Here is a 27,507-nt window from a genome sequence, read left to right as displayed (position 1 = left end):
CTACGAAGCAAAGACGAACCAATTGGTTATGTATGATCATTCTAATTTCAATTTGATCTTTCCCAAATGCTTACCAACAACCAGGAAGTATACGACGAGCCCAAGTAAACCACATATCATCAGCAACCCAAGGGGCCACTTTATGTAGCGCCAGATCACTTTGAGTATCTTGTACAGCAGGCAGCGCTGGGTTGGTCGAAAGAATGAACTGCTGGAGGACGATGCGGACAGGGGCGTCTGTGAGCCGGCCTTCCAGAAGTTGAAGCTCTGCCGGTTATGGATGCTACCGAGGGAGGTGGGTGAGGGTGATGAGGGTAGCGTGTTGGCGCAATCTGTGGAGGCTGCTGTGTATCCGCTATAAGGAGTACCCTACAAAAAAGAATAACAAGTTATTGATGTGAAAAATAATTTTTCTTTAGGAGTAGGAAAATAGCTACTCTAATCTCTACAAATATGTAAGATAATGTGGATTATTATTAATTTGAAATTTAGAATCCATGTATTGCATTCCGAAACTACATGTCACCAGTCAAAAATACCAGAGTTTTATGATAAAAATTAGTTTTTAGTACAGGCTCGAGTCAAAATGAAATTTGGCAGCAAAATTTGCTTTATTTTATCAACATTTAACTAATTATTGACATCGCCAGTATCAGTCTTCCTTATGTTAAAATGATTTACGGTACATGCTGTTCAAATCATTAATTTCCATCCAGTTCCAGTAGAGCAGTTGGTGATATGTTTAATCGGCATGCATATTGTGTATATCCACTATTCATATATCAGCCACTACCTTTGCCAACCGTACTAACATTCCTACTTTTGTGAACCAAACCATAACATTTTGGAGAAAACTCTCATTTCAAATGATTATCTCAATGGTTGTTAATTCCAGTATATTCGTATATTTTCATTATGATCATTAAAACCACCAACAAATTATGTGGTCGATCCAGTGGTTAAACCATAAATTGGATTAACTGAACTGTACTGTCATTTGTTTCGGTTTCAGCAATCAAGTTAATTTAGGAGATCGGTTACAATCGAATAGCAAATAATATCAATAAGTTCTCTTTTTCAATTTTCTGCAATGCAAACAGAAGCGTGTTGAAAATTTGTTGAATGTTAACAAAAAATGTATTATGTATAATGGAAGTACAATGGATTATTTAAAATCTACTGAATGAAAATAACTACATTTTATTTTGTAGCTATTTATCTATTTATTAGAATATAATGATTTTTTATTTTACTATCGGAAAACATATAAACTGCTGTATTTATCTAAAATTCTTCTTCATAGAAGAAATGTATGAATAAAATGGATAAAAAGTACGTAAAATAGCTCTCAACTATTTCATAAATAGTGTTTGTCCAAGCCATGTAACTGTTGTAGGTCGAATTAGATTTATTTAAATCTAGATTCATGAGATGTGATTTGTTTACAAGTCCTTTAACAACAGCATAGCTCTTATGCAGCAAAGATGCAGGAAAAATCTGCATCGAATCATGCGTACTTTTGTGCCATTCGTGAACACCGTGCGTACAACCGGCGTATTGCGCAATCAGCTCCACCCGGCCGTGTTGCACGTCGTGGATGTCCGGATTCTCTGCGGGCTTACGTCCGATGAAAGCCTGTACTGTACGAGTGCGTACGACAGCACATTGGTTTGGGACCTGATTCCGGACGATATCGAGCAGCTGGGTAAAGGCTTAAGATATGGTATCAGTTGAACCATTTACCACCTTTTGATGCGGAACAGAGTGCAGCGAAACTTGTCACGGTTTCCCGAACGTGACACAACAGCTGGCTTGACATCAAAATTGGTCCTCTTGAAGGGGTTTAAATACAAGTTTTGCACAGGGCAATGTAAAAACCACACAAAACTTTGAAAAAGTTTAAAATTAATCGATAAAGTACAGTTGCAGTGCAATGGAGCAATTTGGCCTAGAGTGTCAACACGCGATTATCGCTTCCTTTAAAAAGATTAATACTCTCACATTCACGATTGAACTCCCCCCCTCCCCCCTGCACCTCATCGATCAACGTGGCAGCAAAAATTAATCCAACGTAATGAATTGATTTGTCGAGCATCGCGACACGGACACGATATCCCGCCGACACTACAGTCACCGGCCAACGCTTCTCTTCCGGCGGCTCGAATCGTTATCCTGTCGCAATCCGAAAACCCCGACCACGTCAACCGACTAATGATTCTATTTCATCGGCCTTCCCAAAAGACTCTCTAGTCTCGGTTAATTGACTGTCGTTTTGCCCGACGCCCGGCGATTGCCCGCAGAAATAAAGCAAAAAAACTAAATGACCGTTCGTTTGCTTTGCAGCCAGCCGGTGCCAGTTGGAGAGGCTGAACCGGGAAGCATTTGCCATGGACGGAGCGCAAAATGGACGTGCTCTCTAATCTAATCAGTCTAATCGCATCGCATTACGGGTAATGTATTTGCATTAATCTTGGAAGCTGTTTGGAGGAACTGACGTTGAGTTGGGTTTGTATTAATTTCGTCACATGAACGGCAGAGTGTACAGCGGTCTTTGAACGAGAGGACCCTTTTAAAAATAAAAAAAGGAAGTCAACTCTTAATTGTGGCGATGGATGGACTGAACCATACTATATTATACCAATACTAAAATATATTTTGAATGTTAACATGAACATGCGAATATAACGTGAATAAATTCTGCAAAATATGTTTTTACATGCTTCATTCATTCAACAAAAACCAACATGAATCATTATTCATAACAAAGTTTTAAATATTTCGACCGAAACAAACATAATTTCTTACTCTGTGTGGATTTTGTTAGTGCAGGCGATCGTTTGCGCTCTTCAAACCGTCCCATTGAGTCCAACGGGGTAAATAAACGACGATACTCAAATGCTTTCCATTACGGGCGCAATTGAGTAAATGCAATCAGACACGAAGAAGGCGTTGAAAGCTAAACATCTATTGAGGCTTCCTTTCTCCTTCTTTCTTTTCTACATCTATTCTTATCATTGCACCAAGACCAAACGTTTCTGTACGTCGCGTACTTTGCTCTGGTGTAACAAGGAAATGGAAGGCATCCAGCAGGATGGTTCTGATTGATCGTAGCAATTATTGCAATCGTGGCTTGGGGCTCACTTCTGACGATGCAACACCTCACAGGGCAGCGTTCGAAAGTGGAATGTGGTTAGAGAAGAAGTTGGAATGAATCGAAAGGCCATTCCAGGCGTTGTTGTGAAGGGAACCAATACGGCCGTGATGTGATGGATTGTACTGATATGTGTAATGCAGCTGTCTGGACAGATATGTGTAATGCAGCTGTCTGGAAAGCATTTTTTTGAACACATGTACCTTTGACACACCACTTCCCATGATAATGCTGTATAACAATTTTATTCAGTCTAATTATGTTTCATGTATGAGTATGAGATTCATATAGCTAACAACCAAACAAAGTGATAACAATTACGGACACTTAAAGCATGTTTGATATGTTAAATTATCAAATAAACATAAATTTAATCGATCATACCACTGTATAACCCAGTTTACTGAAACCAACCTTCTAACTTTGTGAAAATATCAAAGATTTCCAATAACTTTACTCGAATCATGTAAAAAATTAATGAAATTGCAACCAAATTTTGATTCATACTTGTAACAGTTTCGAGCTTATGCTTCATATTACGGACGTTTTGATTCAAATTCCGGATAGGCTCGGATTGGACCAACAGAACGACGGTCTTGCTCACGACGGTCTTTTTGCTGTTTTTCGCTTGTAGATGGATAGAACTCAAGTACTGATGCGTGAATCGACTGTTTTCTCCGTATCCCCCTTATTGACGATGCCTCAACTCGTCTCAACTATCTTAAAATATCGTTGTTTTCTGGTTATGTTCACACTTTAAAAATATATTGATGCAGTTAATTACATCTTACTCTGGCTGTCCGGAATTTAAAATAAGACAAACAATCTTGCTTCAAATTACAGACAGAATTAGATAAGTGTTTTTATACATGAAAATCAAGGCCGAATATGATAAAATACTGTTGTTTTCACGTTGGTAACTACTCATAGATTAGATTCCGATGTTCTTCAGTGCATTTGGCCCAAATTAATGGGAAATACAGACTAAATTAATTTGGAGTCGGTTTGAAACAAAACTGCTAAGAACTGCCCCCAGCGGCATGGGGGTAAACTCACCTACAGAAAATATCTATTTATCAGGGTTTTTACTCTTACTACTAGGACTTGCTAAGGTAAATCTAGGATCTACTAGAGGTCAGAATTTTATTTTTTATTCTAATGCGCCATATCAATTATATTAAAATACGACATTGCCAGGGACAGAATATAACCAAATTCAATAAAAATAATGTCCCGAGTTTGAAGCTGTTTCGTAATTGTAATCAAAACGGTAATTTGGAGAAAAGTGATTAAAATAACCAATAATTAATATCATAGCAAGATATTTTTAGTTATTGATTGTTACTAATATGAGTATTTAAAACATATTTTAAACGATACTATAATTCACTCGTTAATGTGCATACAATATGATTTATGAACTGTAATCTATAATATAAACTGTAATAAAATGTTAAAAAATTGTTAAATTATTGAAAAATTAACAATGAATTAATCCATACAATTGCTCTTGTGGACAATGCTTCATACACCTTTTTTAAATACTTAACATTCCAATATCAGAAGCCAGGCACAGTTCGATCTACAAATGGTTTAAATGCCCAGTATCCGTTTCGATTACGTGCCATACCAATCTTTCTTCATTTCAATCGACCCTGAAGACGATCTCTATGGACCATAAAGTTGGTGCACGATCTCCGTGCACCCCATCGCTAGCGCCCTAGCGATCGAAGCGCATCGATTGTAAAATACGATCGCGCGATCCGCTTGCACTGTGGCACCTGTCACGATCGAGGTGAGCAACGCGGAACCAGCAACGAGGAACACTCCTTCCTTGCATTTGCATTCGTTAAGAGACGCTTAATTATTCCCTCAAAGTGTGTGATCTGCGTGTAAGTGTGTGTGTGTCTCTTTGTAATAGAATGTTCAAGGGTCGCTCGAGCGCACCCTTTTAGCGCGTAAGATCGCTCTCATCAATCACGACAAGTAAGGCTGGATTCGATTATGTGTGTGAGTGAGTTTTTTTTTATGTTAGCGAAAGTTGCGAAACCGGATGATTCAAAATGAGAGTTAGGGGTGATTGGTTGTTGTGGGTGGTTGGGTTGTTAAACAGATTGTAGGTAATTCTCAATGCATCTCATACCGTCGGCGAACCGTAAAGCGCGCAGCAAACAGTATTGAATGAGCAATGGAATGTCGCTTGTGGAATGCGCGATCCTTTTATGGTAATGATGTGAAGGGTTTGTAATAAAGTGCGTTGGCAGTTTTTATTTAAATGCTTCGGCTAAAAAGCTGTTGTTTGAGGATGTTGAAGAAAATAGTAAATTATGTTAATGTATAAAAAATCGTCTAATGTCTCTCATTACAAGCAACACTGCATTCGCATTCTAATTCTAAAGCATGAAACAACAAAATTGTACAATTGAGTGTAAAAATTGTGCCAATGTTTCGAGGGCAATAGATGTTTGAATTCGTAAGAAAGAACGAACCTATGGTCATTAACTTCATAGTCAATAATTGATCATTTTATTCACGTTGACATAACGCATAAAGAACGGCAACGTATGATTATTGGGAAAAAATCGAACACTAACGCTATGACCTTGACTTAGTTGCAGGTAATCTTCGATATTAGGTTGAACGAATAATTGGCTTTGATTTCGAGGCCTTGCATTTTCGTGCGTTTTAATGATAAAGATTTAACGTGATGTACCACACGTTCGAACAGAGTTAAATTCGGCATTCGTCTGGGAAGGAAACAAATCAAAACCAATGATTGCTTATTTCTCGTTCGAAGGTGTCTAAATGATGGTATTCAAATAATTGCTTCCGAAAAAGGTCATGATGCTGTCAAATGATGAGAAAAACCCTCGACCATGCCACGCATGTAATACTATGCATAACATAAATTATTAAAAATAATATTATTAAGAGCTACATTTGAAGGTAGACAGGAATTTCCAAAAAAATAATGTGTAACCCCTAAATACATATCAACTAAAGTGCTGTAAAAATCCATTCTTTGAACTCATTCGCAAGAATGGTGCATACGTGACTGAACCCACAAGTTCACAATCTCCTCCAGAAGGTCATTGAATGAAAGTGAAGATGAACGATTATGAGAGGACATGAGAACGAGCTGCTTGCATCGTGCTGCCCAAAGAAACATGTTCGTACATCCATCCTCACGACCCGACACCGTGAAGTAATGCGTTACAATTTTAATTCTATTGCGTCTTTGAGCCATGACCGCCTCCGTACCGCGTGGATGGTCGATAATTAGATTTTGAAAGTGGTCGTAGTACGCGTGAACAAATTGCCGTGGCCTTTGCCATTCTATTAATTTCTGTACGTGGATGTCGCTGTTTGAAAAATTGTATTCGTGTTTCGATTTAATCTCCTCAGGAGAACAAAGGAGCAATGTGCGAATGTGAGAAAAGGTGCCCCATTACCGGTGGTTAACAAGAAATGGACGAGTTTTTGAGGTGTATGAGTGTATGTGTGTAAGTATATGAGAATCATGGAGCGCCACCTCACCAAACGCACCCACTTTTAGGTGCGTACCGATGGGGAGCTTCCTTTCTTCTTCGTGCAACAGCACCCATTGTGAAGTTGCTCGATCGGGCCCAGATGCTTCTCAGCATGTGACCTGAATTCCTTCCGCCAATCGAATGGAATCTATCGGCCTCGATCTGGCGTTGCTCCGATGGCAAAAGATCCCATGGTAGATGCTCTTGACGCTCCCAGCTGACCCAATTGTGTCCGTACCAGTTGTACGGCAGAATCGTCTGCCAATTGCTGCCAAGATGACAGCACAAACAGACCGACACCAGGCGACACACGCTTTGACGTCGAGGTCGACGGGACTGTGTGCTGACGGGTTGTGTGACGATCCTTGAATGATGCGCCACTTCGGGCTGTTGGTCGATTCGGTAAGGCACTCGTGCATGTGGGGAGCATTTCCTGCAGAACCAATCCCTAATTAGTGAGCTGTCGAGTTTGGACAGCGTTTCCTGTCCTTAAGACTCTAATTGCTCAAGTAGCTACGGGACTGCCTTGAAGGTTAGTGGTACAGACAGTTTGCTCTCGAATTAAGAACGAAAGTTTGAGAGCGTTCCTTCAAACTGCAAATCAGATCCTGGATGGTAGAGTGACGGAACGTATTTTTGGAGGACAAGGACAACGATCAAATAAGTATGCGAGATGAATATAACAAGGTGTGGACGAATTGTAATGACTTTTGCTGAATAGGGTCCAAAAACTTTAAGGAAATGAGAATTGTGTTGTACTCCTTCAGCACATCTACTTTGCCAAGCAATAGATGCAAATCGAAACACTCCACACAAGAAGACGCCTATATTAATCGATCATTGCGTGTTGAGACATGTTCGACGCCTTCATACTGCATTCATGAAACTGTAACCCTAATGCTGTCCGCGGTCTGTAAGTTATTAGCTCCAGCACTGACAGTTCATTAACAGGTAGCTCCTACCGCCACACCGTTGGCAATCAGTAAACCCAGTTCTGCAAGTGAGAACCTAACCCATATCGACAGTTACCTTCCACACCTTCTGCATGCCAGTGTGCGGCCTGTTCGCTTTGAACTATACGCGGCGTGAGCGTATGAGGGCTATCGTAATCGAGAGGTTGCGTTCAACAACTTCGATGATGTCCATTGCTCCGTCACGCATCCCTTCTTCGCACTGCCAATCGCTCGTAAACAGCTCACCGAGAGCTTTCAGTTGCCCTGCCACTTTGACACAGCTTGCAACAAAAGCCACCTACTACTGACAGCTCCTAAATCTCGTTGCTTCTCAACCATCTACCACACTACTCGACTTTTGCTCCTTTTGCAGATTATCATTCCACCGCCAACTGAGCCACTACACGCTAAAGGAGCATAATACGCACACACGTTGTACGCTTTTGTCTTTCAACGCGGTACGGTGGGCTTGGCTGCAACAGATAGCTTCTACTTGGCGCTTGGCTTCCTACTTGACCTCACCTTGAGAAGCAGGAATCGTACGGCCCATTACGGGTATGGAATCCAAATCCGTACGAATTCCCTGCAATAAAAATCTGCCGATTGCGTCGCGTTGCGCGGCATATTATGGGTGCAGCACCTTTATATCAAAGTGGAATGCTTTTGTTGCGCTTCGGAGTCACACACTTTACACTTGTCGAGTACTATATGTGCCTGCTGGGTGCTCTGTGTGTTAAGCTTGTTAAACGCTCCAACCGGTCCATTGTTAACATATCCATTAACCATATAGAATGGAAAGGTAAACGCCTATTTTTTACATGCTATTATGCATTAGGGTATGATAAAGTTTTTATAGTAAACGTAAAGTTACACAAAAAATGTCATTTTGCATTAAAGAAAAGTTGACTAGGCGAGATATCGCTTATACGGAATATCCGGCCACAGATAGCTTTGTTTCTAAAATATCTCATTCGTTGTTTATTCTTATTAGACTTACCAACCAAATTGAATTTGTCATTGAAATACAATTATTAGACTTAAATATTATATATTGAATGTTAGATCCGTACGAAAATTTAACTAATGACAGGTATGTTGTAAAAAATCAACTTTTTATTGTTGTACCATGTGACCGGTTAAACGAAAACATTAAGTGTACGCGGTATTTTGAGATTCTGGAACAACGAAAAAATCCTTCAGGAGTATAAAAGCTTTAACTAATCCCATGTTAACTCTGAAGAGGTTTAGAACCTTTTGGTTGACTTTGATTTCTTTAACTGAGTGTCAATTATCATTTGATAAGCGTGATTTAAGCATTATTAGAGTATCAATTATCACTCATAAGCAGGAATATGTTTCCTCAAATTAATTAATTATGGAAATGATGTTGCCGATTGCAGACTTCTAAATTTTTTTGAAGGATAGAGAGAGAATATTATGAGATATTTCAAAAATATGATAAAACTTTTATCTTTTTGTAATATATGTACAAGGTCGTTTGATGGAAAATTAAAACTGCGAAATCTTGGACGAATGTTAATTATTATTTATGAGTAAACAATTCCTTAACTTCTCTTTAGTTTCCGAATATTGTGGAATTGATATACATGTGTCTGATATACAAAAACATAATAGCACTGGACAAGAGACCCGAGGGATACTCAATTCCATATTTTTAAATAGTTTTAACAGCTTTATTAACATTTAAGAAACATATTTAATATTCAATACTAAATCCATCCATTTTCATGCATTTATGTTTACCATATTTTGACTCCTTTTTGATGTTATACTTAAATTACTGATCTCCTTGAAATCAAATACATCCATTTATCGAATTTCAAGGAAATGTTTACAACTGGCTGATGTCCCTTCAGACGCTGTTACGATCTATTTTACACAGCAAACATTTGTTACCGATCTCCCTGGCTTTGCAAACGATTGACAATCCGTGGATGAAAGTGAAAGATATTTCAATGATATTTCCTTTGCAAAGCCTTGTTGACTATGTTCGTCCCCGAAAGGTGCTCGAGGGCAACCGTGCCCGGATGCCTCAAAGCGAAAGGGTCCGTGCGATCGTCCTCTATCAATTGGCTGTTTAACGAAGTACCTAGCACCGATGTCGCAGTAACCAATGTCCATTTTAATGAACTCGTTTTGCATGTCTCATGAGCGTGAATTGTACGGCTCATGTTCACATCTGATTACCCGGCACGGCTGTTACTTCTGCTCGCAAAACGGTACTCACTGCTTCGTCTATTAGTTGTCGGTTTATGTCGCCTATTGAGAAGCCCACTTATGCAACCATTACTGCAGCAGCTATAGCCCAAACCAATCGATAGTGAATCATGACATTTGCCAGTGATTCGTTACGAGGATCGCCTCATTCGTGGTGCAGAAATTCCTACCCCATCGCCAGGTTTAATTGTGCTCATTCTGACGGGTGAAACGGAAACCACCGAATCATCCTCAACGCAAGCCCTACAAAGTAATGGGTAATGAAATGTTTCCTCCAAACAACCCTCGGCTACAACTGGCGGATTTAATGTCAAATTGAAGCTTCGGCTAGGATGTGTTTTATTTTTTTCCCCGAGCAGGGGCCTGCCGGTGGCTCCATGCCTAAAAGGGTAAGGTAAAGCTTGTCACGACACGATCGGAGCTTCGTTGTTTTGTGCTGGATGTTTCTTCGTGTCAGAAGATAAATTATTGATACGAAAGAACATGGCATCTGGTGTGTGTCGGTTGGGTGCGACAGGTTTATGGGATCTTCTTCAAAAAATGAACAGCACTTTTCTCTCACGATTTTTGCGCACCACCAGGATTGGCTGTGAAATGTGGCCCAAGAAACATCACGGTTGAATTATGGGTGATTTTTTCCATGTTTGTTTTACTTTCCTAAAGTGTTAACAATATTTAATCGGCGTGCAATGGAAACTTCATTGCAAAATTATATTAAATGAGCGAAATAGTTTCTTAATTTTATGAAACTATTATTTGTCGTAAGAAATGTAGAGTAAAAAAACAGCTGCAACATTTCTTAAAAATTAGTACTGTATAATTAAATCTTAAAACCGTCCAATTAATTACAGATTATGTTTTAGACGTATTTTGAGGTGCGACGATGTAATTCTTTGGAAACCCAAGTTGTTGAAGGTATAGTCATTGATTTTTTTTCAAAATAAAGTTGAAACCACCATTTCAATACATCACTTAACAGTGTTAGAAATGCGCTCTTTAATGAAACACTCATTGATGCGATCATTTCGTATAGCATAGTAACTCCCACTGCTATCCACCTCCCATATCATGGACCGTCAGATTTAGCGGCATTTCGAAAGCAAAATTCTTGCATTTATTTAAATACCGATCGCAGATCTCAGCAGTGGGCGTTTGATTTCGGCACCGGTTTGACATTTCACAGCCATCGTCTAAACGTCGCTGATCGAACGTCATCGAAACGTCCCACCGTAACAAAATGCTGGCGATTCAGGGGTGCGCTTCTATCAAAGATTGATTCAATACGATCAACCGTTCTATCGCCTTGAGCGCTGCTGTAAAGATGATGACGGCGACGGATGATGCGAGGGTGGCCACAGCCAGCAGAATCTCTTTCATCACACTGATTCGGTTATGATGGTGGCAAATTCCGGTCACTCTTTCCGTGTGTATCGAGTGGTATTTTTACGCGCGCAACGAGGCTAGGGGCGATCGGTTTATAATTTTATTTGATCTTTATGCAGGTCGATGATGCTTGATCGGTTACATTCTGCCGGTGGTTAGCGACCGCGAAGATGTACTGTTTTATTGACCTATTTCGCATCGTGACTGAATCGGTGGTTTTGGGGTTTTGTCATCGTTTTATGAGCATTCGCCCGTAGGCAAAGGTACTCCGCACGAACGGACAGACAGGGTGCACCGAGAGAAGAGTTAGGATGGAGGCAGGATGCGGCATGATTAACTAAACTAGATAGTTTTTGCAACAACGGCTTCCAGCCCGGACAGATCTTTGCAATCAGCTGTGTACATTTCAAATTACACGCAAAACAAAAATGTCAAAAAGACAACACTTCAGTCAACACCATTTTGCCAGCATGGTGGCCAGCAACCTTTTGGCAGGCAATCGGGGCCCGGGTTTGCATCACTTGCTGTCAAAAAGGTCTTGGAGTACCTTCGCTGTGAACGAAGAGTGAAGACAATGATTTTGCCACAGGCCGACCCCTACGCTGGGCTTAATTCTTACACCAACCCAAAAGAGACCCGTTGTGTGTAGTAAGGCCCAAAGAGGGCTGGAAAGATTGTTGTATTTTCTCATCCATAAGCCACCAAACGCGAATGACAATGTTACGCAAAGGCACTTGATGTTTCACACGAAACAAAGCCGTTTTTAACTCCGACCGGCTGGTTCACACAGCTTCTTGGGTGGTCAACTGGCTGGGGGCGTTGGACACTGGGCATGCTGGAAGGTACTGAGGCTAAAGAAAAAACAGGCATAAATGTCTCCTATTTTCTGTCTTTTTGTGTTGTGGTATATTGCAGAGAATATTTTAATTTAGTTTGGAAGTAGCTAAAACACTTGCAAACGTTTTTGAAAATATAGTTTACAATTATGTGCCCTTTCTTTGATAGTACTACACCACTCACGTCGAGGGACCTCGTCTGGAAAAAAAAATATATATATATATATATATATATATATATATATATATATATATATATATATATATATATATATATATATATATATATATATATATATATATATATATTTTTTTTTTTTTTTGGAAAATTAACTTAGTTCCTCCGTTGGTAGTTCTCCGAGTTAATTATTGCTACACATAAAAAACTCCAATAAAAACTAATCATCCCCACACCCGTTAGTTGTGGCCACTTTCGTGGGAAACCAAGCTGACATTCGCCATAGAATAATGAATCGAGCGAACGATCGTGCTCAGCTAAGAAGGAACTGATTGATTTTGCAACCATACCACTTGCACTCCATGGTGACAGTTTTAGCGATGGAAATAGATTTTACAAACAGCGATATGAATCTAAACGCTCGCCAGCCGTCTTAAAGCCCTTTACAGCGCTGTTTTATTGCAGTACACTTTTTCTTACTCATTTACTTCCCTCTGGGAAAGAAATAATCATCAAAGCTTGACACCTGCCGTGACCCTGAGGCATGACATGAGGCTGGGAAAATGGCTAGCTTGAGAGTGACCTTCACAGAAGTGTTGGGTAGAAAAGGTGTGGTGGCAATTTTTCCGATGAACTACAGCATAAACTTACCTGTAAAGAAAAATTAAATACAACAATGTATTAGTAAATACTTTCAATCAAACCATTTCAAACATAATTCTCTAATCGTTCAAATCCTAAAAGTTATTAAATATTATGTAGTTAGTATTTGATTCTTTTATATTTTTAATCTATTTTCATTCTTTTTAGTATTTTTTTAATGTTTTGTGATAATTTTTATTAGGAATGAAGTACATTATCATTTTCATGCAATGCTGTCCTTCGTATAATTTACTTTACTTGAAATGTTTAGGTTTATTTTATGTTTTCGCTAAACTCAGTTAATTTAAACACAATTGTTTAGTTAATGTTTGAACAACATACAATAACCGTTAATTTGCAGCTTTTTTAAAATTAAAAGTGTTCCAATATTCTGTGTGACTGTCCATGATGACAAAGTGTAGCAACGTATATTATATACGGCTTAAATCAATATCCCCGCCTACCGACCCACTCCCATTCCCACTCCGCGAGCGGTAATAGTTGGCTTTTCTATTAATACTTTTCCGTTATGATTGCGCCTGAAAATGATCATCAGCGCCGCCAATAACACGGATCGATCGGTAATCGCGTAATCGCTACCGTTTCATTATTTTTTATTCACGCTGATTCTTCATTAAAAACACAACACACACTCTGTCCATTGTTCGATTGATTTCCTTCCCTCGGCCCAGCCTGTCGAGCGGCCAACGATGATGATCCAATTATGATACTTGCGTTAACACTCCAACACGGCCTGTGTGCTATCGGGTTTTTGTTTGTTTGTTTGTTGGTCTGCTTTGAACAAAAGCTGAGTTTTCCAATCGGAAAAGTGGGTGCATTTGGTGCTATGCTTCAACATCCGATGTGTTCGGGAAGTGGAAGTGATTGGCTACGGTCGGTTAAGTTGGTCCGACTTGGTTGGCCGTTGCATAGTTGAAGGTAAAGTTCATTCGCCGTGCACGAAGGAAACAAAAAGTGCAGCGGGAAAAGCTCCCGTATCGCCCCGTATCGTCAGTATTGATAGTGGTGGCGCCATCGGCATGGATTAAAGCTGCCAGATGGTTGCACACGGTGCACATGGGTACAAACAGTTTGCGTTCAGTTTCGTACGTTAGTTGGATGGTTGTTGGCGGTACGACCGTGACGATTTGATCCAGCGTCTAGCAGGGATTGTTGTGTAATTGTGACGGGGACGTCGGTGAATACGTTGTAATTGATTGCATTGATTTTAATTAATTTTCAATTTCATGGTGTCTCGTTGCATTATCAATAGATTTTTTTATCTTGTTTTTGTTGTCGATAATATAAATTACTGGATTTTTTTGTTTATCTTTAGTATCGAAACTTTAGTATCGAATTCGAATAGTGAAAAAGCAAAACCTGAACATAAAAAACAGTCAGAAGCAAGTTTAATCATTTCTAAATAAAAAATAACCAGACATCAGCTCTAAAAACAACTTTGAACAGTTGTTTGAAATGATATCATGATAGCTTTATTACCTTGACTCACTACACTCTGCCAGCATTTGTGATGGGAAATTGCAATGCGAAAAAGGCCGATTTCCTTCACTTCAACTTTGTACAAATAAAACTACAAGCCGAAGAAATAGTATTGCACTGTTGAATTCCATCGGTACGCTTGGCACGTCCGCAAAACCATTAGTCTATTAGTTGGGTCGTGCTGTGCTATCGCTTTTTGCCTCCTTCTGAAACTCATCAACTCGCCGAGATTTCATCGCTGCACGTGTGATGAGCACTTACAGTTTGTGATGGAAAATGGCGAAATGTCGCGCATGTCAATGCACATTCCGAAGGTATGGGCAAAAGTGTAAAAGGTAAGTAGTAAGCAATCTGCACGGCAAGGAAAAGATGACGGTGGCGATGGGAGAGGTAAAAGCTGCGCGTAACATGGCACGGAATCGATCGAGTGCACAGCTTGACAGATGGTATATCACCCCGTTCGGTACAGGCGACACATCCAAACGGTTTGGTGTGCCGTCACCTGCCAGCAGCACAAAACCATGTGAAAGTAAAAGTGAAGATGCGCTAAATAATTACGCACTGGCGCCAGCATGCCACGGCTCAGGGAGGGTAGAGACGGTGATTTTTAAGATGAGAATGTTGCGACCACATATGTGCTTGGGAGAAAGGTATAATGAATAAAATTAGTCAGCTTTGTTGGAGCTTTGTAAAAGGTTTCATGTATAGTTAATTTATTTGTGGTTGAAATTATGACTTTCATGGTTGCATTAATTTTCCAAGCTGTGAACTTTTTTGACTGACGAATTTTTATTTAGTAAAGTGAAAAGTGTCTATCCCATGATTTGAAAATATGTAGTTGCTATAAAATAATATTTTAAGTAAAACTTAAATTTTCTAATCAATTTGTTGGTGTATTTATACAGATGATGCCCAAGATACCGGACCGAAAAAAAATGTCCCAAAAAAGTCAAAAAAGTTGTATGCTAAATATAAAATTTGTAAATTTGGAGAATTTACATTTTTTCAAACCTGATATGCTAATTGATCAACTGTAGAAGTACCAAGAACCAAGATGCATTTGAATTGCGGATCAGCGTTGCTTTAGACGATTACACTTCCTGTAAAAATGACCGCTTTCCTAGCTTATTTTGGCAAAACAGTTGAAGCTTTCAATTAGTCAAAATCTGTTGATCCATTTGGTCTTGTTTATTTTATTGGTTCTATGCTATTTATCATGAGAAAATTGTTCTTTGCTAGTATTTATTATAGAACAACATTTTTTAGTTGTATCCCATATTTTTGCAAGATCATATTTCTTATGCTAATTATGCTTAGGTGGCGATAGTTTATGACATAATTTACAAGCTACCATGCACAATCAATGAATAATAAAATACGTTTTAAAAATAAAATTAACCCAATTTAAATGAAGATGTTCGAACATTTCACCCGTTAACAATCAAATAACGTTTACAAACTATGAAATAATAAGTTAAGAACAGTAGTTGATTTCTGAATTAATATTCGCACATTTTACGCACAATAAAAATTCATTCTGTGCACATTCTGTGAACTTTTTATCTTTTATCAGGGAAACTATACACATGTGACAATAACAACTTAACATTTGTCTTAAGATATTTTGTTCTAGCTATTTGAAAATAATAATCTTTCCAACTCTCTGTTAGGAAATTAACTTTTCATATTTTATATGTCTTACTTACATATTCACAATCATTGTAAAAATCATCATTCCAAACAAACCGTTACAGTCGATTATGACATGCTCAACTTTCTTGAAGGGCTCATAAACCGAATCCCAATCATCCGTTGGTTTGAATCACAACAACAACAAACACGACATTTGTTAGCAAACAGAGAGTGACAGTTCGGAAATAATAATAATAACCAGAAAAACATACGACCTGCCGCGCGAGTTGGACTCGAAACGACCGGCAATAAACTTCCCATTCAATAACCTAATTTAACGCGCAAACGCAATCGTTTAGGCCTACGGGTTCGATCGATTTCTTATGCAGATTTGGCGCGACCTACCATCGATTGCCGTTACTTTCTTTTCGAACCAACGGGCACTAACACTACCCGCCGCACGTAATAGTGATGCACGCTAACGCGTTGAACGCGCACTGATAAGAGATGCATCCCTGGAGGATGAGATGTCAGAGAAATGCACACCGGCCGGGTAGAGTTTCAGTTTCATGGCGTTGCTAGTAGTAGCCGCTGGACGTCTGTTGTGTCTGATGTAATCGGCGGTTTTCGCTTTCGATGCGCCACGGTTTCGATCGTTATCGGGCACCGTTCAAGCATCGCCGCCGCCTGCTAAGTGTGTCAGTCAGGAAGGGCTTTAAAGCTTTCTGCGTGTTGGATTTTGTTTTATTTTACACCGCATTCCTCCTGCTGCGCTGCAAGTGTAATGCGTCTCGAACGGGGGCAGGACGTGCGCTGCATGAGAATGGCAGAATATTTTAAATGTGTGTTTGAAGGGTGAACGGGTATGTTTGTTTTGTGCCGACGGTGTCCGTGGGCTCAGGTTGATGATACTGCCGGCTTGTTATGTATCTGTATTTGATAACACGGTCGATAAAACATCCAAACAACACGGTGCACGACGTGTCGGTTGCACTTTTGTGTGCGCGTAACGGTAGTGGAATGTTGACAAAGTAAGCAATATAAATTTAATCAATGTTGTGAATGCAAAATTCTTTACATTTGCAACAATCATGAAGAATGATGCATCGGTGCATCAAAGCGGTCGTATTTGAGGAGGTGTTTTGTGAAGGAGATGGTTATTTATTGTTTCCTGATGTTTGAGTTAACTATTTTCATAAGAGCATATCAATATTAATGAAATAAACTGTTGTACAAATTTTAATATCCTTTCTTCTACCTTTTTTAAATTTTGTCTTTAGTATTTAGTCTATTATGTGTTATATGATGTCATATAGGTCATGAAAGTATTGTTTTCATTATAAGCTGATTAGCTGAATTAGATTTTTTATCGTTAAATCAATCGCTAGCCTGTTCGTGGATTATTAATGCCTAGAGTGGCTTAAATCGTGGTGTTTGATTTGACGTATGGTACTCCAAAGCCAGCTTTACAATTATCATGCAATGACAGCATTGATTGCGTCTTACTCAGTGGGTTCATTTTATGTTTGCATTTATGTTCTGAATGAACGACCAGGCTATTTTGTTTTTTGAATTTTACTCGGAAACAATTAAATTTGATATTAATATAAAATAAATATAAATGAAATTTATGTATCTTCTTATGAATTGTCTATGGGCTATCGAATAATAAAACGCAATAAATAATAATTCTCAGTTCTCAGTTTGGACATCAAAACATATCATATAAATGATATGATAAACCCTGCAAATTACATCAAATGTCACAGTTACTTTAAATTTCCATTAGGATTTGCAGCAACATCCATAACAATCGGTATAACAGGTTAGTTACAAAGTTAAATCCTTCATAAGCAAGAATAACGGCTTAAAACGTATCCAAACAACAGTTCATCAACCCTTATCGGTGGGATGTATATTGCAATCCATTTTTATTGACTGACCACCTCGCCGTATCCGCTTGCAATTTCAAGGACACGAATTGCGTGCAGCAGCAGAAAAACGGCCTATAAAAAAGCAACTACCAAGCAGAAACGCCATAAAACAGTGCCCATCAACATTGTGCCATGTTCCGATTCATTAGCTTAGCATTGAATCTTTGGCCAGCGTTGGTTGTGTTTGCATGTTGCTTTACTAAAAGCACGAAACAGCGCACCAAGCCCCTTTTTTTCAACCCCATTTACCGCCCAGAACGTGCACTATTCGCGCTCGGCGACTTTCACGCGGTGCCAAGGCAAATACGGCTGGTGAAAATCGTTTCCTCACATGGGTTTGCGCCAAAAAAAAGGCATAAGAAACAAACTGAAATGGAAAATAGAAACATACAAGAGAAGGGTTCGGGACCGCAATAGACGCTTACCGCCTCGTCTCGTCTGGTCGGGTGTCGAAATTTCGCCCCACAATCGAATTGATTTGCAATCGGAGGGAAATTAAAAGGGGTTTTTCATCATCCAGCCGTGCAGAGGGGAACTAACGCACCGTTAAACGACTTACATTGGCACTCGATTTTTCCACCGATTTTTTTTGTTGATGCGATGTTTGATTCATCTGAACCGAACCGAGCAGGTGCTGTTAGTATATGTATGTGGTGGGTCTGGACCGGCGACTAGCGTTGGCTGCTCTGTTCCGGGTTATGATGCCCTCATCCGTTGCGCCAGATGAAAATTGCACGCGTGAACTTTTACATAACCGGCGGTCTGGTCTGGTGCCTGACGATCGAGATAGGGTCGCCGGTGCCAATGGAGCAGGTTGGTGGACAGGAAGGGGAGTGTGTGCGTGTTTTCTCTCTTTCTCTCTCTCTCTCTCTCTCTCTCTCTCTCTCTCTCTCTCACACACTTTCTATCTATCCATTGCACGGTAATGTTTCATACGTTGGCGGTGGCAGTCGAAGGTTCGCGTGAAGCTTTTCTTAATAAAGATGAAAATCAGCGCTTCTCGTTAGTTGCGGTTAAAGAGCAGGTTCAAGTGTAGTTTTCATAGCGCTTGGTTGCGGCTTCGGATTGAAAAGCGAGAGTCAGTCGGGTGAATGGGTAAAATTAGTTCTCTTGTGATCGCTACCACGCTACCAACTTACCGCTGCTGCGAACGAGCAGTATCGCACACAGAAGAAAGAAAGGCATTTGCTTTGGAGGAAATCTAGCGAACAGAGTGCGTTTTTTTTAGTAAATTGATTTATCGATTTATGGTTTCTGACATTAGTTACCATTTGGCTTGCAATGTTCGATGGCATTGCTGTTGCGTAAATTGTTTATTAGGTTTTTATTTATATTTTCATAACATTGCTAGAATATTCTTATTTTCATTAAGTATTTATGTATTTTTTATGTTTATTTTCACAAGCTATGCGGTGGCTCAATATGCTAGTATACATTTAAATGTTTTGCTGAAGAGTTTCGTCCTTTGCGAAGGACATAGGACGAAATCGTGGAAAGTTTTTTTAAAGCATATTTGATCATTTTAACTTATCCGAAGCGATCTATACTATGGGAAAAATAGATTATTCTTGAACGATCCGAAAGGATCCTGATTATCTTATAATTGATTTTGTACTTATTAGCATTCCATTAAATTAAGCATTTAAGCATTTAATTCAAATAAATTGATACTCGTTACAATATTTCATGAACTTAGTTTATATTCCTCGCGAACATAGAACTATTTTGGCCTATGCACCCAACAGCAACGACGAGATGGCTTCACCTCTGCTTCGCCATAGAATTTGGGCCACTACGACATCGTTGGCAACATAAACCACAACAAAAAACCTGGTCAATATTCGTTCACTTCACAATCACCTTTCAACTGCTGCGTACCAAAAGGATCGACCTGATTAAATTCATCATCTCCGGTCAGTCGCAAACACATCGACACACGACGTGTGTGCATTTCAATTTCGACCCATCGCACAATGCACGGTGCTCATCAGAGAGAAGCGTGTCCGTATGGCGCAACGCACCGTCAGACACACATGCTCCACGCGCTCTGTGGTGCTGGAGCGCAACGGCTCAACCGATTCGTAATTCCACACGACCGTGCATACCCACCGTCCACGGCTAGCCATCACTGTTTAGAAATGACTGCTGGACTGCCGGACGATCAATAAGGCATGTGAGTGTGATGATCGCGAGCGTTTGCGCAAAACGGCGTGGAAAATGGCACCGAATTTGTGCGGGCATGCGGTCAGCAGCGGTTGCGCATCGTTGGATGGTCATTAGTTTTGGTCACCGTGGTACAAGAGGTATGAATTTGCAAGTGTGCCGAAACAGAACCGAATCCATTCAAAACACCGTTCTATTTGGACCATCATTACGTGGAGTAGAATGTCGCCAAAATAATGGTGCTTGCAAGCTTGTTTTTCAACGTCAACAATTTTCCCATGTGCTGTTGATAGTAATTGACCGGTCACGACTTGTGGTTTCTGTTTTTTTTGCATTTGATTCCCGAGGACAGCTTGACATGTAGCGTTTTTCTTCCCGCAGAGTTAGGAAATGTTCTTATACGCGCGCCTTTCACATGCGATGATGGCATGTGATTGAGTAGGCCGCTTCACAGTAAACAGGTTGATTAGTTGGTATAACGGTTGGTTGCAAATCACTTGACAACTTCCTACTTGATTTGTGATGCAAAAGCTGTTTTGGAAAAAATTGGGGAACTTTAACAAAAAGCTTCTTCCAACGGATTTGTTTAAATATACCAAATAAAATGTATGTTGTTGTTCTATTGACTCTTAATTGTGAATATTGTATGTATTTTTATCGAACAATCTGCTATTGTGACGACTCTGTTAGGACTTATATGTATTTACCATTTTTATGTTTATGTATGGTTTACAATAAAAATATGAAATTATCATTATTAATTCCTTTATCAAGTTCAACGATCAATGGACATGTTTTAGAACAAAAGTGAAAGTTTGGAGATATTTTAAATGAAATATTGTTTATCCTTTCAATCCGTATCTTATGTATTACTATCCCTGGACATTACAATCCCTGTATATAAAATACAAAACACCATACAGAAAAAGGACTTGGTTGAAACATGTGTTAAAAATAAGTTTGAAATAAAAGTAATATAAAACACAAAATATTATTTTACGACCGAGTTTCTATTATCAACTCTAACTAGAATTACAACAAAGTTAATCTATCATTTTGTTGACGGTGTCCTAAAGTGAACTAATTCAACAATAATTCAAGTGCAATAAACACCTCTTGAATTGTGTGATCAGACTACAAACACGTACCTCTCCTCTAACGAATGACATAAAAGGTAATACTCCCGGGAAATGCATATAAATCATCTCCAGGCGTGCCTCGTTCGTGTTTGTCACATGAGTAAGCATCCATTGGCGGCACAGCACGCCACAGGCCACTACCATTGTTTCACACCACGGCAACACTCCTCTAACGTACAACCCTGTAGACCTCATGAGAGCAATTAAAGTGAGACTAATTCAAAACCGAGCAACATACGGGCTGGCTGCCCGCACCCAGCCACACACATCGGCAACAAAGCATTGCCCAGGCTGGCAGGAAGGTTATGCGGCTTAATGTTGCGAAAAACATGCGTTCGCGAATTATTAGCAAGTATTTGGTTTTTCACCCACACCCGGCATCCGAGCGCTAGGGCCCGCTAACAGAACAATGGCCCAGCATTGCAGGGTTTATGCTCTGCGTTTAAATAACTTCCGCGCTCTTTCTGCCTTCTAATGGCGTTGGAGAGAAGAGAAGAAACAAAAACGAACCGACGATGGAACAACGCCGCCTTCAGCAAGCGGGCAGTTGGAAGCGACGCGTTTTGTTAGCTTTTCACTGTCGTTTGCGTTTCGTGCGGACATTACGGTGTCCCTGCTTCCTAAATAAGCCATTGTGGTGTGGAATTATGGTGTGATTAGTCACGTAATAAAGGCGATATACGGTTGGCGATAGGGTAAAGCGAATGCGTTTGGTACTTTGGTGTGCCATTTGTCTTGCTGCGTTGTCCCGGCTGCAACACGAGCGGCGTAAAATTGTGACTCATTGCAATTTTCTTTGTCTTTTCTGAAGGTTTATGTTGCAAAGATCGATTGATTTACATTCTGATGTATTGTTTGTTGGAAAAATATCAAGCTACCAACAATTGTAGTTTAATATGTTTTAAATGAAAATTTTAGTGTGCATTAATATATTAATATCAAAATTATTTTTATTACTGCTCGCCTAGTTCAGATTAAAATCGCTTCACCATTCCTCGTAGTCTTCAATTGATTAATGTCTATCATAAAATTTCACCCCGTTGCAACACGGGTTTTTCTACAACCGAAAACGCCCGACATGAAAAACGATTGACTTCAATGCTTCCGTAACCGACGAACCTTCTGTCGCGTCTTATCTCGTACGAAGCAGCGCCCCCAAAAGAGCACTCCCCCGAGGATGATTATGTTTTTCGGGCCGGATATCACGCTGCAAACAACAGAGCAACAGACCAAATACCGGTTGCTGGTTCGAATGACCTCAGCAACCTGGCCGAAGGCAATCTGCGCCCGCTTGCAAGACCGGGCCCCGCAAGATCATCTATTTTGTTCCAGTTATTCAAATGCAGAACCGTCCACGCCGGGGCCCGGTCATTTTTGAGCTCACACCACTGCTAATCAGACTGAAGCTGAAGCTTCTCTAGTTCACCCAGCGCGAGAGATTTCGAATGAGTTATGCTAATGAAATTACCACCGTAGCGGCATCCTACCGATCGGTTGGCATTGATCCAAGGAAAACCAGTTCGTGCGGTGCTGGCGTTTGGACGAGCGCGGCCAGTAGTATCTTCCGTCCAGTGGGATGGAATTTAAGATGCGTCGATACGATCGGTGACTGACGCAGCTGCCCCCTGGAGGGGGGTGTTTGTTTCGATTTTAACGACACTGCACATTGCTGAATGCACCAGACTTCTGGCTGGGGTGCTGAAACTGCATCGACCCTGGTTGGTTGAGTGAAGCGATTTATCTACCAAACCCTTGCAGTGAAACTGTTTTCGTTTCTGTCGTCGTAATGATGATTGCGTTTTTTACTTCTATCCCAGTGTTTAATAGGCTCCCCAACTTGGACTGATTTATATTTAGCTCAAAGCGGAAATACGCAAAAACACTGAACGCAGTAGTTAATAACGTACAGCAAACTAGCAAGTCAAATGAGTACCTTTGTTTCTGTTTTTTTTTTTGCTTTGCAAAAATGAATAATCTGCGGTTGTCTAAACTCTGCGGCAGCTGAAGGATACCACCAGTCACCTTAAAAGCGTGGTCAATGCCGGCGATCTTTGCTGAACGGACCCTACACATTAAGGGACGAGGGGACGATGGGCCCGAGAGCAGTGTTCATCATCATCATCCGTGTCCTTGCGGGTGCGCTAGTGGTAGCGGTTCTATTATTAGATGCTAACAGCACGGTAGCTCGCTTGGAGTAAATCATTCGAAATTGAGCGTGGAATTTGCTTAAACGGCAATAAATCAATCGCACTGATGCGCGCGGAAGGTAATGAGCACTGAGAGTTTCAGCACAAGGTGAAAATAGGAAATTGATGTTTTGTGGTATGTGTGTATGGCTCTTTTTTTAGAGAAATTTATTAAGAAGAAACATTAGAAGTTAACGAGGAAAAGAATAAAAAAAACGAATCTGAAATATTGTTTTTTTTTCACTACATGTATTAATTGACTTTGACATTCAAAAAGATCCTCGTAGTTTAAAGCGAAACTATCCCATAACCATAACTCACTGCTTTAATAATCCAGAATACCATTCCTTTGACGCACCGAGCTTCCTGTAGACCGTCCACCATAAAGCATCATAAAAATGTTCACTCGATCGTAGCCCGGTGTGTTCAGATTTGTGTTAGCGCTTCGTTATTTGCTTGCGGCTTATAAAATCCCAAAATATCAACGGAGTATCGATCGAACATTTCCGTTTCCATCATGACAAGTGTCGATTGCAAAAGGAAAAAAAAACATCAAATCCTCCCTACTGCGCAAAACGTGTGATGCTAAATTCAGAACAATATAGGAGCGTGCCAAAAACCAACCATAAACAGAGAAGGGCAAACACACCTTCCTTTAGGCAGGCAAACACGGTACGTTGCGATTTGCTTAAGCAAAACCGAACGTTTCCGCGCAAAGATCATCTTCATCATCTTTACGAACAATTGCTTGCGGCGATCGGTTATAAAAATCAGTTCTAGTTTATGATGTAATAAACAGTGCCCGATCTCCTTTCGCTTGCTGGAGCGAACGGATTTGCAAAATAGTGTCCTTCAACTGTGCTAACCAACTAGACTAGCGGAATGCTGGCTTGTGCTTAATCGAATATGGTCACCGCACAAATCGTCCTTAGTAACGATGTCCATGCCGAGGACAGATGTTTATCCGCGTTAAGCAATGGCGATTACTATCGGCCAGTACTGATGGGTATTTCCTGCCGATATGACTCACCGCGGATCGGAGCGCAAACGCGTGGGGCCCTTGAGTGTGTGGATTCGATTGCACATGAGGAGTGTTTGTGATAGTTTGGATTTCCTGCATTTCGGAGATCAGTTGGAAGGAAGCATATTAAATATGAACATTCTAAAAGATTTCTTGGTATATTTGTGATGACATTGAATCAAGCGATCTGCTCGGGAACGGTTTGTGTAAAACGGAAGGAAAAAGGTAGGTAAAACAAAAAGTTTTGGACAAATCTTCGAAGAATTGGAATATTTTTTAATTATTAGAATTGTTAATGTTACTTGATGTTTTGCAGTATTTTATTCAAAGTTTTTTTTTAATATTTGATCTATGAGATTAAGATTCTTTAGGTTGTCTATATACATGAAATTATGAAATGGTGCAATAAAGAACAGATTTCATCGTGATCTTATGCTGAAATATTGAGCAAATACATAAATTTATGATATATTTCATAATTCACTGTTAAAAAATTAAAACAAATACGACAAATGGTAAATACACCACAATCAAAACTTTGTGCTTATTCAATAGCTATTCAAAGTTTACATATGATCAAAAGGATTGATTAAAATATCAAATATTTAAAATGATAGCTGAGAAAACTACAAAAAATAAACGAAATGTGCATCCAATCCCCTCATTTCTCATTCGTTTGAATTAAATTAACTAAAAACTAAATCGTGAACAAGCCAACAATAGAGTGGGAGAGCGTGATTAATTTAATCATACCTCATTCATTTGCACACCTGATAAGATGTTTGAATCAAAACTAAAACACACTTCCAGTATGTTCTATAGCTTACAATGACAAGCAATCCATTTGTTTTGCCCGGGCTAATTGTGTAATCTTATCCAGGTCGATAATACATATGATCAAGCAGGCGACCAAAACCTAATGATTTCGTGTAGCGCTCTCATTCGCCTCACATCTTTCACCTCACATTGCAATACTTTTTCCTGTCGAACCAGCTTACCGATCGTCGCTAGATAACCGATGCGTTCAGATTTTGGCAGCACGACGAGTTCGACGAGAAGGAACTGGCCGCTCATAAATATACATTTGTATTTTTAGCCCAACCATCGTTAGCGGACCAACGTCTTGGTCAAGCTTCAGCCCCAGCTACCATCTCAATGTCATCGCATCGTTTCGGTTATCTGTTACACTGCCCAGCCTGGTACATCAGTGCTGCCATAGAACGATCGCTTTGAACTTTGACTGTGTGAAGGGTCGCGGCGATCGTCCCTCCTGGAAGCCAAGGTACCGGCCAACTTATATGGTAGCTAACCAACGGCAGCATATGTTTGGATTGCTGCTAACAAGCGCACACGGTTGAAGGACCCGCGTGTGGGTCATTTTTGTCAACGGGGGAGCCAATGTCAGAGCTAAAAACACGTGCTGGACGCTCTGCTGTTTTGGTAATCGGAGTGGTCCGTTTTTACGATCGACGTGAACGAACATTGGATGAGATCGATCGAATTGGATCGAGACGATGAGCCATCGTAACGGATGAAGAAAAGTTGCAAAACATTTCCACCTTCGTGGATGGTGCTTAATCCACCCTCCACTGATGGTCAAGTTTAGGAGCGTGCTACGATTTGCATCCGGCACTGAAAATAAAAACCACACTGTCAACACAAAATGGAACTCTTTACATTGATGTGAATGAAGAAACGGCTCGTTTAAGATGATATGCTAAGATGCTCCATTGAGTGTGTTGCTGCATTTTTGTATCACACGATCGGTGTTGAGCATGTTGAAATACCAAGCTTCAACGCCCATTCAAATCAAGTATGTAGCATAGTCATGGAATTGGAATTGATGGAATTGAATCTGCTTAAAAACACTTTAAATCGATTCTTCAATCCTTCAATGTCAAGTACAATTTTTGTAATAGATTACCTAATAATAAAACGCTTTGTTAGTGTGAAACATAATTTCTTCATATCAATTGAAACACTCCAACATCAATGACAGCATCTTTTATGAGATGTGTGCATTCCAAAAAAGTGGTTACTATTCCTAACCTTTTATGTCATTTTATAATAGCTTATGAAAGTATTTATCCTTGCATTCTGTTCATAAAAGAATACCAGATGAAACATATAGTATATTCAACAGTTGTGCGAAACAAAGGGACTCTTGAAGTCAGTGACACAGTATTGCCCAATAAATAATTCTATACTTTTGTAGCCTTGCTCATTTTTTTGTCCTGCCGAGCCGAGGATCTTTTGACTTTGGCTTTACCCATAACACCCAATAAAGCTGCTCCAAAAATGGCAGATGTTACGAAATGTGTGCAAAATGATCGCATTTCGGACGGCTCGAAACCTTCGAGCAGATCAATTTGACGAGCGCATGGTGCTCTTGAACCACTTAAGCAGCATTCCGAAGCGATTATGATGCATTAGGTGGGCCCTGAACGACAATCGCTTCGAATAGGCGCGCACGTCTGAAAAGAGTGCAAAAGTGATGCTGCTGCTGCTGCACGAGCCGGGTCAGAGAAGAAGCACTCTAAAACCAAACCGATAGCGGCTGAAAGAGGCATCTGAAGGAGGTTTTTGTTCCATTTGTTCATTTCTCTCCCTCGTCGATCGGCCTTCAACTGGATGTTTGTCTTCTGCTAGCATTGTGTTCGCTTTTGTCTTTTGCGCGTGTGTGTGTTACTCTTTCCAGCTTCGGTATGTCATTGCCAGCATCGAAAGAGTTGGCAGTTTTAGAATTTATTTTTGGCACCCGGCAGCGGGTGGAGTCGTCCCTACTTTGCATAACTAGCTTCGGCGCATCTCGTTGATGGTTGAATCGGGAAGGCGGTAGAGATACGCCTTTCGAAGTAGCAAAAATATGGCAGAGAAATGGAGATGAGAAAAGGCACGACGCTGGTCCACAACAAGCTGGTTCTTGAACGCATTTTTTATATCTGTGCGCGAACCTCAAGTTCAAGCTTTCAGTTTCATCGGAGAGCGAACAAAACAGCCGCTCGTTCGTGCAGAACTTTT

The 27,507-nt window shown here is 40.1% G+C and overlaps 1 protein-coding gene across 3 annotated transcripts in view; it reads right to left on the bottom strand.

Moving 5' to 3' along the window:
- Positions 1–27,507, bottom strand: part of LOC120958600 (uncharacterized) — a 40,608-nt gene that overhangs the window by 4,372 nt on the left and 8,729 nt on the right. For all 3 annotated transcript variants that reach the window (XM_040381508.2, XM_040381511.2, XM_049609046.1), the window contains exon 3: positions 75–369. In XM_040381508.2, coding sequence (XP_040237442.2) covers positions 75–369 — 295 coding nt within the window. The remainder of the gene's footprint in view (positions 1–74; positions 370–27,507) is intronic.

This window comes from Anopheles coluzzii, chromosome 3 (assembly GCF_943734685.1).
Source record: "Anopheles coluzzii chromosome 3, AcolN3, whole genome shotgun sequence".
In the NCBI taxonomy this organism is placed as follows: Eukaryota; Metazoa; Arthropoda; class Insecta; order Diptera; family Culicidae; genus Anopheles; species Anopheles coluzzii.
The sequence above is the reverse complement of the archived record's forward strand: the minus strand, read 5'-3'. Positions and strand labels throughout refer to the sequence as shown.